Source organism: Squalius cephalus, assembly GCF_949319135.1.
Source record: "Squalius cephalus genome assembly, chromosome: 5".
NCBI classification, from domain to species: Eukaryota; Metazoa; Chordata; class Actinopteri; order Cypriniformes; family Leuciscidae; genus Squalius; species Squalius cephalus.
The window spans coordinates 37353122-37371816 of NC_137126.1; the positions used below are offsets into that span (position 1 = coordinate 37353122).

The window sequence follows — 18695 nt, forward strand, 5'->3', positions numbered from 1 at the left end:
CACTTACTGAGCTGAAAATGACTTTTGTCGTTAAAGAAATGCACCAAGAACTACGGTTTTATATGAGACTTTAAACCATGCAATTCATGGCTGTTCTACTTCGTATGACAACGGTCGGTTGAAGATCACACAAGTTGTGTTGTTTCATAACATTTTTTTAGACTTTTTTTAATTCAATATATAGTTAGAGCCAATTACTGAACAATATTTATCTCTTAAATAAAGTAAACACACCTTTTGCAAGAATTGCATTTCTTCCTTTATTAATTTTTTTCAAAAGTACTTAAAGAATCGTTATTGGGAAAACCGGAATCATTATACGTTCCAATTCCCACCCCTAGTCCTGAAACACTTCTGCGTGGTAGAAACGAGTTCCAGGTAAGAACGCTATCGTGACAACTCCTGGTAAACAAATGTTGCTGTCCCTTTAAATAATTTGAAACAAAGTCATGAGGTTGAGCGGGGATTGTGGGAAATGTAGTCGATAGTTTTCAGGGTAGCGCTCTCCTCTGCTCAGCGGGGCAGATGTGGAAGACTACAATCCCACTGGCGCCGGTGTCGCTGTCTTTGGCTCAGTTTCTGTCGACGTGGGAAAAGCGGTCCAAGAGCAAACACGCAAATCTATGGGTGTATGCGCTTGAGATGATCCGAGTGTCATGCAAGAGGACGCGTATTTCTGAAAACGAATTCCAGCATGTGGCTCAAACCCGAAGAGGTGCTTCTTAAAAACGCGCTGAAATTATGGGTGACGGAGAAATCCAACGATTACTTCGTGCTGCAGCGCAGACGCGGATCCGGAGAGGACAGCGGAGGATTGACAGGTACCGCGAACGCGCTGATGTCCGCGTGCAAGCTCTCAACATGAAAGGCTGTAATGCTTTAATAATTGTGCTAAATAAGTATCCAAGTGTGACGTCTTTTTCGGTGTTACACCTTAAATTATACACCTCAAATGGTTTCCCAAACTATTGATTTTGTTTTAACCAAAAGTCATTTTGCAACAGGTCAAGGGTTAAGGTATATTTTTTGTTTTTTGTAAGTTTCGCAATCAGTGGTCTGATGATGTGCTCTTTTGAGTGCTGCTGACGTCACCACTGCGGTAAACTGACCGTGTGCGTAAAGGTACTTAAAAATGCAACATTCCTCCAGACATTATATGTTTAGAAGCTGAAACCTAAACGGTTTTCATACGGAGAATATTTAGGTAGATGTAGATCTGACTTCATCTCATCTTTGACAGCAGTTGTTGCGTCATGCTGTGACGTCAGGTTATTTAGGTTTCAGGTGGATTCAGCGTGTTTACTGTTTACTGAGGTTGTCCATCTGAAAGAAGGCCAGTGATATGCAAGTTTTGTGGCATTTTAAGCCAGTTTACATTGTTTATTTTAAAGGTGCACTCATTATTTATTTTTTTGCTAACATAAAAACGGTTTTACACATAAACAACTGAACAGTTTTTTAAGTTTTGAGAAATTATGTTCACTCACATGGAAGCTCTAGTGATATCAGTATATATCTAATCTTACTAAAATTACTACTAATAATTCAAAGTTTTTTATTTTTTATTTTTATAATTGATCCACCATTTCAAATTGAACAAGAGTATGTACAAATAAAAGAAGATAGATGCAAGCAGGACCACAGCTATGCCATTGGAAGTGGTGCTAAAAAAAACTGTTTCATATTATTAACAAACAAACAAATAATTAACAATAAAAGTCATACTGTCATGGACCAGTACAGTCTCCTCCAGTACAGAGGAACATATGGCCAGAATGGTTGGTGAGCTGATTGTAGGTTTTACTCTAATTATTAGTGACTTTTCCCCCTTTTGGAGTTCATCACCATGGAAACCTTTGCTTCATGACTAAGAGCCATAATACAGCAGCTTCTTTCTGAAGCAGTGTGTATAAGCAGTGCAGAGAAGACATATTTGCAGTGACTATCATTATAATTTGTCCCTGCTAACATCCCCGGTAGAGACATTGCAAGAAGTAAATCTATTCAAAACTCATATTATTCTATACATTTTATATATCTCTATTTTAATATATTTTAAAATGTAATTTATTCCTGTGATGGCAAAGCAGAATTTTTGTTGCAAAAAGTTAGTGCTATTTAAACCTCATATTATGCTGTATATTTTATATATCTTTATGTGAATATATATTTAAAATGTAATTTATTCCTGTGATGGCAAAGCTGAATTTTCATTAGTCATTAAGTGTCACATGATCATTCAGAAATCATTCTATAGCTATAATGATAACGATATAGTTTCATTATAGCTATATAATAGAGTATATTCATTATAGCTATATAAAGATAGCTTTTAAATAAATTCTAAATATAAAATATATTATTGGAATCACTTTCACAAAAAACTTTTTCCAGCTGATGAATGATAAAAACATTGACAACCAATGAGAATCCGTCCTGCTTTAATGTGCACTAGTATTTAAAGCGGCAGATGACAAACCTGCAGCATGTGCTTATAATAAATACAACAATATTATCCGTGGGTGTGGATGCTAATATAATTATTTTTATAGTTATCTTTTGTGGGCGTGTCATGGTATGAATGGGCCTTATTATGCTGACTTGGTACTCAAGAAACATTTCTTTTTATGATTGTTTTAAACAGCTGCTTAATATTTTTGTGGCTTGTTCGATTAATAGAAGGTTCAAAAGAACAGCAGTTATTTGAAATGGAAAAATTGACCACATTCAGTTGCAATTCAGACTGCAGGTTTTAAGAAATGTAGCCACATTTTTGGCTCAGGGAGATGTTTTTATAATGTTATGTTTGTTGTTTTACATCATTGTTTTAGGCCTGCTGGTTGGAACTTTGGACACAGTTTTTGACTCTACAGCCAAAGTTGCCCCGTTTCGCATTTTACACCAGACGCCTGACTCTCAGGTGTACTGGATCATTGCCTGTGGTGAGAGAGATGCTACACACAGTGTTAATGTGTATGTGAGGGCTCATTCAGATCCTGATATAATGTGTGTGTGTGTGTGTGTGTGTGTGTGTGTGTGTGTGTGTGTGTGTGTGTGTGTGTGTGTGTGTGTGTGTGTGTGTGTGTGTGTGTGTGTGTGTGTGTGTGTGTGTGTGTGTACAGGAGCATCTTTAGAGGAGATCTCACAGCACTGGGACTGGCTTCAGCAGAACATCATTAGAACTCTCTCTGTGTTTGACTCCGGTGAAGACATCACCAGTTTTGTCCAGGGAAAGATAAGGGTGAGAGGGTTATATACCTTTGAATGTTTTTCCCCCTGTTTTTGTGTTTTGTGGTATTTTAGATATTAGTCCCAGCATTTGCTCTTGTGTTGACCTTAGTGGTGGTATGTTGTTTGTGTAGGGTCTGATAGCAGAGGAGGGCACATCCGCAGATGACGAGGAAGATCCCGAACGCTTCCGGGAGGCAGTGCTGCGCTTTGAACGTCTGTTTGTTTTGCCTCAGAAAGAGAAGCTCGTGACATATTTCTCTTGCAGCTACTGGAGAGGACGAGTGCCAAACCAGGGCTGGATCTACCTCAGCACCAACTTCCTGTGTTTCTACTCCTATATGCTGGGAAATGAGGGTAAGAAACATGCTGGCCTGCTTACACATAATGCCACAAGCTCTATTACAGTACCATTTTATGGGGGTACGATGTTAAAACATTGCGTGTGTATACAAGTGGTTTTTAAATCTGTTTGTGCTAAAGCCCCACATATATTATGGCCCTGTTTACACCTGGTATTAAGATGCATTTTGGTTGATTGGATCATAAGTGGATGATGCTAAATACAGGTGTAAATGGGGTTTTACACGTTTACTAAAGCGTTTTGGGCTTGTCCACTTTCAACCACTTCCAGAGGTAGTCAAAAACGCATTCAACCAGATTGCTTTGTGGACACTTCATGTGGTCGAATGTGTTCGAACAGCCACAAAAGGCCGCCTACTTTCCGCCTACTGACCTAATTATGGCAAGTGCACTAGCCAGACCGGATTTAAACTGTCAGCTGAAGACCCAAGTTTGGTTTGAAGACGAAATCGTACCAAGCACAACGTTCTCTCACTATTGCTGATTTCTAACACACACTCACAGAGTTCGGCGTGGTCTTACCGCTGTCAGAGCAGAAACCAAAGCTGCTGCTCTCCGTATGTTTTCCGTCGTCTCCTTTTGCGTTCATATGTAAATTGTGCAAGCTTATTATGTCCATTAGAGTAAAAGATCTAAAAAAGCACATACATTCACCCACCCATAAACCATCCCCTTGAAGAAATCATGACAGAAGTGGTTAAAAGTGGACAAAAGAGAAAGATTAAGCACCAGGTGTAAACAGTAATGTGTCTTCCTGGTCTACTTGTGATCCGATCCACCAAAACGCATTTCTTAATACCAGGTGTAAACAGGGCATGACATGATCCTTTTTCCAGGGAGCCACTTCTTAAAATATAATAGCAGCAATGTATTTTCACATATGAAGACCTGTGTATTTATACGTGTGAGAAATATATTATGCATTTGACATCAAGAGATGTTGTTTCTCAAATAATATGATTGGTTGTTATTTTCAGCATCTTGTGGCCCCCTGAACCCTTGTATTAACATGTAACTAAGTTACATTATTATACCTAAGTTTACATAGCAATTTAGCAACTTGGAAATGGCAATTTTTCCACATGCAAAGAGGTTAACCAATCATAATTGAGGACATTTACATAGCAAAGTCCTAAAGGGTTAGTTCACGCAATTCTGTCATCATGTACTCATCCTTATGTCGTTCCAAACCTGTATGACTTTCTTTCTCCTGAGGATTTTACGACAAGATATGTCACATATTACTCTATTAAGCACTTCATATATTGTGGTTTCCTCCTTTTACAGTTGGCATCAGTCAAAATCTTATATTATTCATGGTTTGTGCATTTCTTTGCTTAGTGAAACGTGTGTATCCCTGGGATGAAGTGAGCCGTCTGGAACGTACGTCAAGCGTGATGTTGACAGAAAGCATCCGTGTGCGTGTGCGTGGAGAGGATCATTTCTTTTCGATGCTCCTGAGACTCCAGCAGACGTATCTGATCATGCAGCAGCTGGCCGACTACGCCATTGTGCGGTTCTTCGATAAAGAAACATTTAATGCTGAACATCCACTTGCCAACCCCCTTCACATCACGCAAAGGTGCATAAGTTTTATTCCTCTGAATTTTACCTTTGTTTTTTGTTTTTTTTACTGAACAATGTATGACTCTACTGTAATCTTCTCAGGGCTCTGGAAATACATGCACGGAATCAGTCATTCCGAGCTTTTTTCCGGTTGCCACAGGAGGAAAACCTTTGTGAAGTGTATGAGAGTTTCCTCTGGGTTCCATTCAGCCACGTGAATGCGCTTGGGAAAATCTGTGTCTCTGAGAACTATCTGTGCTTTGCAAGCCAGGATGGGTCTCAGTGCCATCTCATTATACCTCTATGGGAGGTGCGTAAGCTGCTAATTTTTCTGCAAACTGATAAGAAATCTGTCATTGTGAAGAAAAAGAAGTATGCTTAATTGTGTTGAATGTGCACTTGTAATGTACTTCAAATCTTAAAAGTATATAAAAAAAAAAGTTTAAAGTTAAAAGTTTAACTTTGATTTTCTTTTAGAGAAGTACACTTATTTTGATATGTTGACTAACATAACTTGAAGTACTTGATTAGAATTTATGTAGTGTGTTATAATATATTACACTTAAAGTTATACTTTATATGTACTAAATTACAACTTTAACATTACAAATATGTAATTACAAATATATTTATTTATATACATGACATAAGTTTCAATAGAAATGATGTTCAAGTATATTTTGTGGCTGGGGAGTTTTGAAAAAGTCATAATTCCTAAGTTTTGTTTTGTAATCAGTGTGTTTGCTTATTTCTGTGTGTTTATGGCATTAATGTATGCCTGCAGGTGTTTAGTGTGGAGCTGCCAGACCGCAGTAGTCGTGCCCTGACTGTGTGTCTGCGTGGCAAGAGAGCTTTGCGTTTTTCTGAGGTTCGGGATTTTGAGCGACTTGCTGCCACCATCCGCAGAAAGTGTGGCACAGCAGGAAGCCCCCAGCATTGTATCAGTAATCCGGTAATTCCTCTACACTACAGTCACTTATATAAAGAAATTATGTGTTACCTTACCATATCTTACCATGATAATACCATTATTATATATATTCCATAGCAATTAAAAATGTCACAGGCAGTCTCCAATTAAAAATATCCCATATTTCATGGCATGATTTTGTAAAGAAGAAGAAAAAAAAACTGTACAAATCCCAGAGGATTCTTATTGGACACTAATCTGTATGTGTGTGTCTTTCTCTCCGAGGATGAGGAGGGTGTGATGGTGGGGCAAAGTCAAGCCGTCAGCACGGAAGCTCTCATGAACGTATTTCATCCACACGATGCGGAAAACCTTGACCCCAAAATGGTAACCTTATTGCAATATTGGTGTAACGTTAGTTAAGTAAAGAAGGATTTATGGAATCAAAGCAGGCGGTATGCACTAACATTCAAAGGCTTGGGATTAGATTTTATTTTTGTTTTGAAAGAATGGAATATATTTACTCAGTGAGGACACATTAAATTGATCAACAGTGACAGTAAAGACGTTTTATTTACAGTATAGACGAATTAGGGAATTCTGAAAACATGTATCATAGATTCCACAAAAATGTTAAGCAACAACTGTTTTTAACATTGATGATAATTGGAAATGTTTCTTGAGCAACAAATCAGCATATTAGAAAGACTTCTGACGGATCATGTGACACTGAAAATTGGAGCAATTATTCAGCTTTGGCATCACAAGAACATTTTTATTAAAAAAGAAAACAGTCTATTTTTTGATTAAATAAATGCATCCTTTATGAGCATAAAAACTTCTTTTTTAAAATCCTTAAAAAATCTTACAGACCCAAACTTTTGATCCCACTGTTGACAGCTGAAGGAGCGAATGAAGGAGCAGTCGTGGCAGATCCACTTTGCTGAATATGGCCGTGGAACCGGAATGTTTTGCACCAAAAAAACACGTGATCTCATTGTGCGAGGAGTTCCAGAGACTCTCAGAGGAGAACTGTGGATGCTCTTCTCAGGTGTGTGTGTGTGTGTGTGTGTGTGTGTGTGTGTGTGTGTATGCACTGTAGGTGTGTGCTGCAGTTTGGACATGTATTTTTGCTTGTGTTATAGGTGCAGTGCATGACATGACCTCTCACCCTGGGTACTACGGGCGCCTGCTGGAGGAGTGCATGGGCAGCAGCTCACTCGCATGTGATGAGATTGAGAGAGATTTGCACCGCTCTCTCCCAGAACACCCAGCATTCCAGAGTGACACAGGAATTTCGGCCCTTCGCCGCGTCCTGACTGCCTATGCTCACCGCAACCCCAAAATCGGCTACTGCCAGGTATACGCACACATGACTCTTTCATTTAGTCTTCACACATGGTCTCAGCATCAGATGGTACAGTTCACAGGACATCTGATGCTTCTTGTGCACAAATCTTTTTTAAAAGCTTTCTCAAAGCCATCAAGTTGCACTCTGATTGATTGACTGCACAATCTCAGAGAGTCATACAGGTCTAGTGTTTTCATGGCATAGAATTTTTTTTTAAATATTCACTTAGCAAATGTTAAATGTCAGTTAGATGTTCGTGTCGTGTTTAAGTGACCGGTTGTAGCTTCAAAGGGGAGCAGACCTTATGATGGTGTATGTCTGTGCGCAACATCCTGCTTTTGCACAGCAATAGAGCATTGTCTCCCAGACTATAACACACACAATTATTCATTACCATGCACATAAACATTAGCACAAAAAGATTTTTTTATTGCACCAATATTTGATATTAAATCAGATATTTAACAAAACAAGAGAAAAATGAGAAACAGCTAAATCTATGGTAATAAAGAACATAACATGAACTATGGAGCCTCATATAAACATTTTTGTGTGCAGAACAGGAATGACATGGAATATAAATGTTTTGTTAATCCAACACTTTGTCTATGCAAAGTATAATCATGGGAAATATGCAAAGTGAAGTCTATGCATTTGAAAGATATTGTGACTACTTTGTTTATTTGTAAGAAGTCAGATTATTAAAATATTATAACATCATTTAGCTTTAGAAGATGTATATATTCTCACTCAATGTTTATATGTCGTTCTGTCCAGGCGATGAATATCCTGACGTCGGTGTTGTTGCTGTATGCTAAAGAGGAAGAGGCCTTCTGGCTGCTGGTTGCTGTGTGTGAACGAATGCTCCCAGACTACTTCAATCGCAGAATTATTGGTATGTGTGTGAGAGCTGGTTATACACATCTCATACCCAGAATGTCATTGAATCATCTTAATAAATTTGCAGGTTGCCAAAGGTGTCGTAATTACTTGCCCTCACAACTGAAGTGAATTATTATTACTGAGCTTTGTTGAGATGTGCTCTACAATTATCAAATGTTTATTTTTGCTTACAGTCAGGGCCGTCGCTAGTGGGGTGAAAGGTGGTGACAATTAAATCCAGCAATTATAATATATCAGCCCCTGTTGTATGAATAATTCTAATATTTATATTAGTTGTATGCCTGAGATTTAAATGAAAACCACAAAAACATGCAATTTGGTTTAATATTTTTTCCAAATATCTACTTCTCTTACCTCCCTAAAAATGGTTTAGTCCGATCTAGTATTTAAGTATTTAAGTATAATAAGTATTTAATAATTATTCAGTCCGTGACAAACATCAGATGGACCCAATAAAATTGCAAGTCTCACCCCAGCTCGTGAACAGAACCAATCAGAGTTGAGGCGGCATCTGCGTAAAGTTAACGATGAACTTGGTGGAAGAGCAGGGGATTGACTGACTGGAAAAAGTCGGGGAAAAGAAAACATAAATCAGGGTACCAGAAACGTCATGAGAAGAATGAGAGGGAGGCCAGGAGAGTTGTTGTATCCCAGTCGATTGAAGACAGGTTGTATTATTTCGCTGGGTACAAGAAAGCACGAATACAACACACTGCACTTGGATGATTAAATGTATTAGCTTTATTTAATAATATATTGACTGCATTCTTGTCAATTTCTAAATGTTTACTTTTTGATTTATGAATTATAACGGGGGGGGGGGGGGCAATTATTATTTGCCGTTACTTTTTATTATTATGTTTTATTATTATTTAACAATTTCTTGCTTTTTGTTAGTTTTTATATAAACATTTAACTTTTAAAATAAAGGTTTTACAACAACATCACCATCTTCTGTTATATGTGGGCCTTCATGCTCATCTATAGTACAGTATATGATATTGGTGGAGGGTGGTGGGGGCCCACCTCAATATTTTTTCAGGGGGTCCCGAATTCTCTAGCTACGGCCCTGCTTACAGTATTATTCAAGTCTCCGTGTGTATGTTTTCCAGGTGCCTTGGTGGACCAAGCCGTGTTCGAGGAATTGATCCGTGAGCATCTAACCCAGCTGACCGAACACATGACAGACCTGTCGTTCTTCTCGTCAGTGTCGTTGTCATGGTTCCTAACTCTCTTTATCAGTGTACTGCCAATTGAGAGTGCTGTGAATGTTGTCGATTGCTTCTTTTATGATGGAATCAAAGCCATTCTGCAGCTTGGCCTTGCTGTGCTCGACTACAATATGGACAATCTGCTTTGTTGCCATGACGACGCAGAAGCTGTCACGGTCCTCAACAGGTGATTGTCATTTTATAATAGCCAAGCATGTGAGTAGCAAGCTGAATTGTTTCTTCTATCAGTTCCTTTTATTTGTGTGGCCTGTCTGCCTCTTATGAGCAACATAAGAGGTGAGCATTTTATAGTAGAGGTTGACCACTGTCAATCAATTTGCATGTATGTTTATTATTACCACCACTACTTCTACATGGATCTTTAGTCCATGCTGTGTACCGGTAATTCATTCAGCCAAGATCAGGATGACCGAACCTACAGAGTGTCTTTGGATGACAAGCTGCTGTTTAATTGTAAAGAGTATCTTTGGTTTTTGCAGTGGATTTTTATATTTACAAACTCGATCTGTCTTCATATTTGATCTTATCCTTCAGGTTTTTTGACAATGTCACAAATAAAGACAGTCCTCTACCAGCTACCGTGCAGCAGGCATCTGCAACAACCAACGACAAATCAATACAAAAGGTTGACATCTGTGATCTCATCAAAGAGGCATACGAGGTAAATCTGCACACTTTAATACACTGTAGTGAACATTAAAATCTGTCTGTACAAAGAAAAAAAACATGTTAGGGATGTCTCATTTGTAAGTCACTTTGGATAAAAGCGTCTGCTAAATGATTAAATGTAATGTCTTTGTTAACACTTTTGACAATTAACACCTGTACTCAGGTTGACAGATTTTATAGTTTTGTGTAAATTTTGTGTTGACTGAATGACGGAAACCCCCCTCTGACAGGCCTGAAACAGACATAATTATGAGGCGTCTTTGTTTCAGAAATATGGAGACATTCGAACAGAGGAAGTGGAAAACATGCGGAAGAAGAACAAGCTTTGTGTCATTCAGACATTAGAGGACACAACAAAACAAAATGTAGTAAGTACAAATGTGTGTGAACCTTATTCCTTTACAGTCCTTAGATAATATAATATAATATAATATAATATATAAATCTTTATATAGTGATATATAAAATATATACAAATAAAGAAACAAAAATGCATTATAAAACTACATTCATTAATTTAATTCATGGCAAATTAGATTTTGATCAGTAAGATTTGATGAATCTATTTAGCAAGGATGCATTCAATTGATCAAAAGAGACAGTGAATGCATTTATAATGTTAAAAAAGATTTGTGTTTCAAATAAGTGCTCTTTCTGTTCTTTGATTTGTGTTCTGTGATTTGTGAGGTATCATGTGACACTGAAGACTGGAGTAATGGCTCCTGACAAATCAGCTTTGACATGACAGGAATAAATTACATTTTAAGATATATAAAAATAGAAAACAATTATTTTAAATTGTAATGATAGTTCTCAGTATTGCTGTATTGTATTTTTGGACTTTGGAATGTGGTGTAATCTGCATACTTTCTTCTTAACACATTGTTTGCATACAGTGGCAGTAAAGTTTATTGTCCCTGGTAAATTGTTTAATAGTCCGTTATTTTTTCTTTGCAGTTGCGTGTTGTTGCTCAAGGTGTGAAGTTCAGTGCTGCTCAGCTGGACGAGCTCTACTTGCTTTTTAAGGTGAGTTTTTCAGTACATAAAGGCCTCAAAATACGGCCGCTGCCACATGAACTGTGTGTGCTTGTGTGTCTTTTGTTGAGTATGTGTGAGTGTGGGCATATGGATATTTAGTGTCTATGTCTGTGTGTTGCAGAGGCAGCACTTTGTGAGCTGTTACTGGTCAGTGTGTAGTCCTGCCCTGCAGAACCATGACCCAAGCCTTCCATATCTGGACCAGTATCAGCTGGATCAGTCCCAGTTTAGTAGCCTGTTTAACCTCCTGCTGCCATGGACCACACATACACACGCATGCTCGCTGGCAAGATCAGCCTTTCATATTCTGGACGAGAATGGAGATGGACTTGTGACCTTTAAAGAATTCATATGCGGTCTGGGTAAGAGGAGCCTAATTCTGCCCTTTGACCTTTCACCTCAGTACATAGCAGCTTGCTTTCCAATCTGTCAGATTCATTCAAGTGTGTGTGTGTGTGTGTGTGTGTGTGTGTGTGTGTGTGTGTGTGTGTGTGTGTGTGTGTGTGTGTGTGTGTGTGTGTGTGTGTGTGTGTGTGTGTGTGTGTGTGTGTTGCAGATATCTTATACAACCGATCATTCACTGAAAAACTAAAACTTCTCTTCAAACTACACCTTCAACCAGGTAAATTAATTCTCTCATCTCTGCCACTGTGCTATAATGTTTAGTGTGAACATAATGATATGGTTATGTATGTATATGATTGTGCAATGATTTGTATAATTTTATTGATTCATCTCTGTATATCTGTTCCCTTTACGAACTTATGCAATTTCTATATCTTATACCTCAGTAACCCTTAATTATCTATATATCTGACCCATGTATAACCCTGTATAATCTGTATGTCTTGCCCCTTTATAACCCTGTACAATCTAGAAGTCTTACCCCTCAATAACCTTTTATAATCTATACAGGGTAATAGTTGGGTCAGATATATAATCTATTTGTCATCTAACCCCTCTATAACCCTGTTTAATCTATATACAGTATCTGACCCCTCTGTAATCCTGTATAATCTATATATCTAACCTCTCTACATCCCCTCATTATTCTCTTTATTTGTAAACATTTAGTTAGTTAGTTAGTTATTGGACACTTTCTCATCCAAAGGAACTTAAACAGCAATGGCAACAGTTCTTCTAGTGTAAGAAGGCCATAATAGTGATATGGGACCTGTGTAATATGAGCCAATAACCTTCGGATTACTCGCCTGGTTTTGTAACAACGAAGATAACACCACTTTATCTAAATCCCCATCAATCTTGATGTAATTGGGCGCCTTTAAAAAAAAAAAAAAATAGGCCATTTTGATAAGTGCAGATTTGTCCATAACTTACAACAGGTCATGGCATTTTTTTTACCAGTGCAAAAAAAATATAGAAGAATGTGTGTTTCTGCATATATTCATATTTTGTGTTTCTTCAGGGACCCAGGAGTGTAAGATTTTACCGTCGTCTAGATTTTTTCCTCCAGCTGAAGATCACTCTTTCTCCACTCGTCTTTCTGGTCAGCTTTCACTCCTTTCTGTGGCTCATGCCTTTCTTTTTACTCTTTCTTCTTTCTTCTGGGTGTGTTATAATGTTCGTGATATATTTTGTGTGCTTATGTGTTATTTTCATGTTTGTGTGTTGTGTGTAGTATTTTTTATTTGTGCTTAAGAGGAACTAATCAGCTAACATCAAAAAAGTTTAATTTCTAGAAAACACACTAAATTTTGTTCTTTTATCAAGAAGCAGAAGCTTAAATCCCTGCCCACCCTAAAAAAAAGCTTATAAAATATGTCTATATGTATGCATGTATATCTGTTCATTAATGTGTGAGTGTCGCTGTTTTGTGGCTGTACAATTTCTCCTCTTTTCCTTGTAGACTCTGCAGAGGATGGAGTGATCAGAAAATGTCCAGAGAGAGGTGGAGTATTCATCCCTGTCCTATAATCATGTTCTCCACCATCATATCAAACAATATCACAAAATAAACCATAACAGGGTGGTCAGGGTCACTGTGCAAAAAACAAATGGCTGCATTTTTACTTGACTACTTACCAAATAAATGGATGGGCAGAAGATATTGATATGAGTTGAAATTATTGTATTATGTGAAAGGAAAGAGATTGGTTGGCAGACAGAAACGTCAAATGAGTATACTATACAAAAATATTTTACCACAGAATGCTGCGATCAACCAATCAGAATCGAGTATTCCAGGAAACTGTATAAAAATGGATGTATTTTGCCCTTCAGGTCGTGCTAAAGTAGATCTGCAAGAATATCTGAAACAGTGGCAGGAAGACTTGCAGCGGAGAGATGAAAATATTAAAGATCTGCCCAGAATTAATCAGGTACACACACAAAAATGAAACATTTTGAATTGAATGGGTACATAAATCTGCAATGTCTTTGTGCAGGAAAAAGGAAAAAGTCAATGGTATTAAATGGCATTATCCAGCCATTTAATAATGACTGAACATTATCTGTTAACTTTTTCTGTGTGATGCTGAGATTTTCCACTTTATGCACTGCTGATCTGTGTACATTAACCAAACGTAGCATCGCTATTAACTGTCCAGTGTTTACCTTGTTGTTTTAACATTGTTTGTGCACATCGTCTGAAAGCTGAGCGAAGGCATTAATCAAATATTCTCTCATAAAGTTCCCTCTTTCTCATATATAGTGTTGGGAAGTTTGGGTAGTCAGATTCATTTTATTGAATTGTTTTATTTGGTTCAAGATTTTATTTTATTTGTGTGTGTGTGTGTATATATATGTGCAAGCAAATCTGCATTTATTTGATCAAATACAGTAAATCAGTAATATTGTGGAAATATGATTACCATTTAAAATAGCTTTTATTCTATAAAAAATAAATGTAATTTATTCCTGTGATGGCGTCATTACTCCAGTCTTCAGTGTCACATGATCCTTCAGGAATCATTCTGATATGCTGATTTAGTGTTTAAGAAACATTTCTTATTGTTATCATTGTTGAAAATATTGTGCTGCTTAATATATTTGTGGAAACTGGGATACATTTTTTATAAATATATTTAGAAAGTATGATGAGAACATTTTTTTTGTATTCTTTACTTTTCCTTTTTCCTTGTAGAATAAATGTATTAATTAAAAAAATTTTTTTTGAAAAGGCAGTGTATGTAAATAATAATAATATATATTAAAAACTATAAAATGAATGTAGTGTTACACAAATACTGTAAGTGTACTATTAAAATAGGATTATATATATATATTTTTTTTTTATTGGAATATGATTATATCATCTCTGAAATGAATTTGGGACATCAAGACGGTTTCTCATGCTTATTTGAGTACAGCACCTGGTTTGCTTAGTCCTTGATTCCACAAATACATTGAGGTGTTTTGACAATTGTGTCAACAGTGTCCATTCTCTTCTGACTAACATTGTTCAGTGCTGTTCTATTCCTGTTCTCTGGCATAGTCTGTGAGTCTCGCTGTTCTTTGTCCTGAACGCACAACTTGTTCTTGCCCTCAAACTTAAGTTTAAACTTATCTTATTGAAGTGTAATAGGAATGTTGCCCATTGCTGAACATATTTGTTGTGGTTAATGTGAAGCCATGTAAATGCAGTTCAAATCAATTAAATAGACTGTGTTTGTTCCAGGTGCAGTTTATTCGTTTGACGAAGACTCTGTATGGTGTGTTCCACGGTGATGAGGAGGAGGAGAGTCTGTACCGCGCCGTGGCGCGAGTGACCAGTCTTCTGTTGCGCATGGAGGAGGTGGGGCGGAAGCTACAGCAGAGCAGCCCGCAAAAAACACCCCAAAATACACCCACCAGCACGGCTCAGACAGAGACCTCCCCAACATTACCCACCAGCACGGCTCAGACAGAGACCTCCCCAACATTACCGACCAGCCCTGAGGCTGAGACCCTCGCTGAGGGTGAAGGCACCCAGGACCACAATGAGTCTCCGGTCAGTCAACATGAAACCGTCCCGTCCCGCTCTGACATTACCCCAAACTCAACTTCGCGCCCTTCTACGCCCACCAGCAGTCCCACCGGAACCAGCAGCCCTGCGTTGGACACACCAACAGACATACCCAGCTCACCCTCCACGGTCAGAGATGGGGACTGGAGTTTCTCCTTCGAGCAGATTCTCGCATCTCTCCTGAATGAACCGTCTGTCGTTCGCTTCTTCGAACGGGCTATTGACACAAACGCTCTGATCGCACACGCACGTAAAAACCAGCTTAAAGACGCACACTAAAACACTATTTCAGAGCAATCACAGCAAAACACTGCCCTAAAAGCCATAAGCCCTTCCTCCTCCTCTCTTTCTCTTACTCTGTGCAACCTCTACAGGTCAGTGTTTGTGAAACACTTCTATGTCTGTTAAAGATGAGGAAATCGTTTAATTTAAATACAAATGCACATATGCAGGTCAAAGGGACAAAAAAAAAAAGAATTGAGGTATAAAATGATTCAGATTGTATAGTGTTAGGAAAGAAGTATAACGGGTATGAGGTTATTTAATGTCAAATAAATGATTAGTGTTAGATGTTATTCATGTAATATAGAGGACAGGTGATATAATGTAGATGAAGGTATTATGACGTAATATAGAGAACTGAATGAGGTATTATATTCTAAATGATAATATAAATGGCACCTGTGATTTTGGATGATGGGATGATGGCATGAAAAGGCTTTGCCTTTATTTATTTAAGTTACCTCAGAATATTCCTCCAGCTTTCATTCCCAGTCTGACCTAATTCACGTAAGCACATGTTAAACCACAAAAAGTGGGATAATTCTAAGGGAAATCAAAGTGCTATGCTGTTGAACTGCTGACAAACTATGTTGTTTGAGAATTCGTTCAAAATATCTCAGTCCATTAAACATGTCACCTGACATTACTTACCCTACTAAAATGCTCCATGAAATGAAATTGTTGTTCTTTTTGTAGAGGCTTGATTAGGAAATCCCAAAAATGGGCTTATGCCAATCAGGAGGCAGAGTTTAGTCCGCAGTTTATATCCATCGCATTGAAGGTCTGTATTAGGAATCCAGATCATAGCTGTTTAATTCTGATTCACTGAATGTGTTTGTGTCTACAAACCGGAATCTGTGGTTTATGCCTTATTAGTTTTTGATTCAGGTCTTCACGGATACGAATATCACAAGTGCTTCCATTTAACGAAACCTATTTCATCATTCCTCTTATTGATTTGTAAACATTTATCGCAACCATTTATAAGATTTGTTTCCAAATAATGCAAATTTTGTCATAAAACAAGGATATTTTCTGCCATTATTTTACAGATTAAAAAATCTCATACAGAACATACGGAAATGCTTTAGCAAGAAAAATGTGTACAACTATTGCGCTGTAAATTATATGCACAGTAATTTTTCTGTCAGAGTTCATGTAATCAAACCTGTAAGAAACACTAAGTGATGAGTCCAATCGTAAGTAAAATATGTTGTATGATGCTTAAAATGGACCAATGAATATGCAGAATTGTTCTTAATTTTCAGCTTTGTGTAAATGTTGAGAGCTTGTGATGAATGCAAAAAGGGAAGTTGATGTTTTGTGGTTATTCTGTTTAAAGCTATGTCAGGTCTATACCAGCTAAACACGTTTTTGTTCAATGTTTAATTAAGTAATTATGTTCTTCTAAAGCTAAAAGGCGCCCTAAGACAAGGAAGCCATAGTGCGTATTTTGTATTTGTTTGGTTGTTCATCTAAGGAAAATGCTGTTTTAGTTTTGCTTTCTTCCACACAAACCTCCAATTCCATAGTAAACCCGCTCTGGACTTTGCAGATGGAGTTGAATTGAAAGTTAAATTATTAGTGTTACATCTTCTCCAAGTCACTCTCTTGCTGTTCATACTGAACATTTGATGTTCACTTCATGTTCTGCGGGGTAGTAGTGTGGTCATTTTGATTAGATTTTTCTTTGTCTAAAAGTTTTTTCTTTGTTACAAACTGTTTGTGCCTCATAAACTGTCACATAATGAAAATTTAATGATAAAATAAAATGTATGAAGAAAACATCTTCCATGTCTATTTTTCTCTAATCTCTAATGTTGTACTAGGAGCAACATCGATGTTGATCCAGGAACATGCCCTTCATGGGCAGAACACGTTAAGCCTCCTGGTAAAATGAGAACAATGTAAGCAGGACGTCTACAGTGCTGTCAATATAGTGATCGATCCCAACTGCAGACATGCAGACAGGTCCCTGCTGTGATCTGCTTCAGCTGCTTTTGAGAGGTTACATGAGGAATGTTACATAATTTATGAAGTCCATGTTGGCACAGCTTGACATCATGTCCTATGACCCCTACATTGACTAGAACGGCCTCTGATCTCAATGATCCTCAAGTTGCAATGAAACGGCAGTTTACAGACAGATCTTCTCTTCCAAGTTGTGACGTACATCCGAGTGTAACTGATTTGGTTCTATTTTTCGGCTGTTGATTGGATTTTGAGATGTGGGCTTTGCAATCAAAAATAAATGTGAACTTGCAGTCGATTGTGGATGGATTAAGCTAAATAAATTATTGTAGATGTCCAGCATACGTCACCAGAGAATTCTGTCTTTTTACCAGAAGTTCGGAGTTATGATATTCTGACTGTAGTAATTATGAAGTCAGGTCAGTAATAATAATAATTATAATAATAAACATATGCATGGATAAAACATTCACATACAAAACATACATTTAGAAAATAGATGGGGTGAATTTGCATTTCATGTCAATTTTAAGCAGAGGTTGTAGTCTCCCTCTGAGGGAAAGTCTGTCTCTGCTGCATTTCAAAATGTGTCTATGTTCCAAAAGACCAAAATCTAGTGGGTTTGGTCTCTCCTCAGACTGCGTAAAATATTTACATTTTATTATTCTGTACTGAAAGTATCTAATCTTTCACCGGTCTTTTATATATTTGAAAATACATACATTTTATTTCAACTAATATTTGTTTATTTATTGTGATAGTATCAAGCTATTAGCTTAGCAACATGCTAACATGAGACTCTTTGTGTGGGCATAAGTGATTATTTAACCTTTTTACTTGTAGCCTATTTCAAATTAGTCATGTTTGAGGCTTCTTTTCAGTCAGGATGATGCTGCCTTTAAATGACCAACATCTCTCTAGCCCTGCTCCAAAACCTTGTGAGCTGCCTAGCTGGCTTGACATAACGATCCATAACTGCCCATGTGACACTTTCAACTTTTTGGATCTGCTGAAATGCTTTTTGCAACTATTTAAGCCACTTGAATTTGAGCTACTCTTGCCTAATGGGACAGATTTAGCCAATCGGTGCTCCTTCCCGTCCGTCTGCTAGACCTGTATCAGGTTTCAAACCGGACACTCATGCTCATAGAGTGTCTCTGGGCACTCATTTCATCTTTCTAAGAATAGTCTTCAGTGTTTATTTAAGAAGTGAACACA

At 37.6% G+C, this 18695-nt stretch overlaps 1 protein-coding gene across 2 annotated transcripts; it reads left to right on the forward strand.

Annotated features, from left to right (window-relative positions):
* The first annotated feature begins 523 nt into the window (after positions 1-523).
* On the forward strand, positions 524-17295 carry tbc1d8b (TBC1 domain family member 8B). Of its 2 annotated transcripts, XM_079871676.1 has the most exons (21): positions 550-821; positions 2832-2942; positions 3123-3241; positions 3363-3585; positions 4933-5173; positions 5260-5467; positions 5942-6109; positions 6353-6454; positions 6968-7118; positions 7213-7427; positions 8196-8313; positions 9434-9719; positions 10088-10214; positions 10492-10590; positions 11180-11248; positions 11382-11622; positions 11817-11882; positions 12687-12767; positions 13128-13169; positions 13502-13599; positions 14898-17295. In XM_079871676.1, exons 1-21 carry the CDS (start codon positions 695-697, stop codon positions 15501-15503), a joined length of 3498 nt encoding a protein of 1165 aa, XP_079727802.1. In that variant the 5' UTR covers positions 550-694; the 3' UTR covers positions 15504-17295. The 2 variants fall into 2 exon arrangements, with proteins under 2 accessions (XP_079727803.1, XP_079727802.1); XM_079871677.1 differs by lacking the exon at positions 12687-12767 and having other exon boundaries at positions 524-821.
* Positions 17296-18695: the final 1400 nt, after the last annotated feature.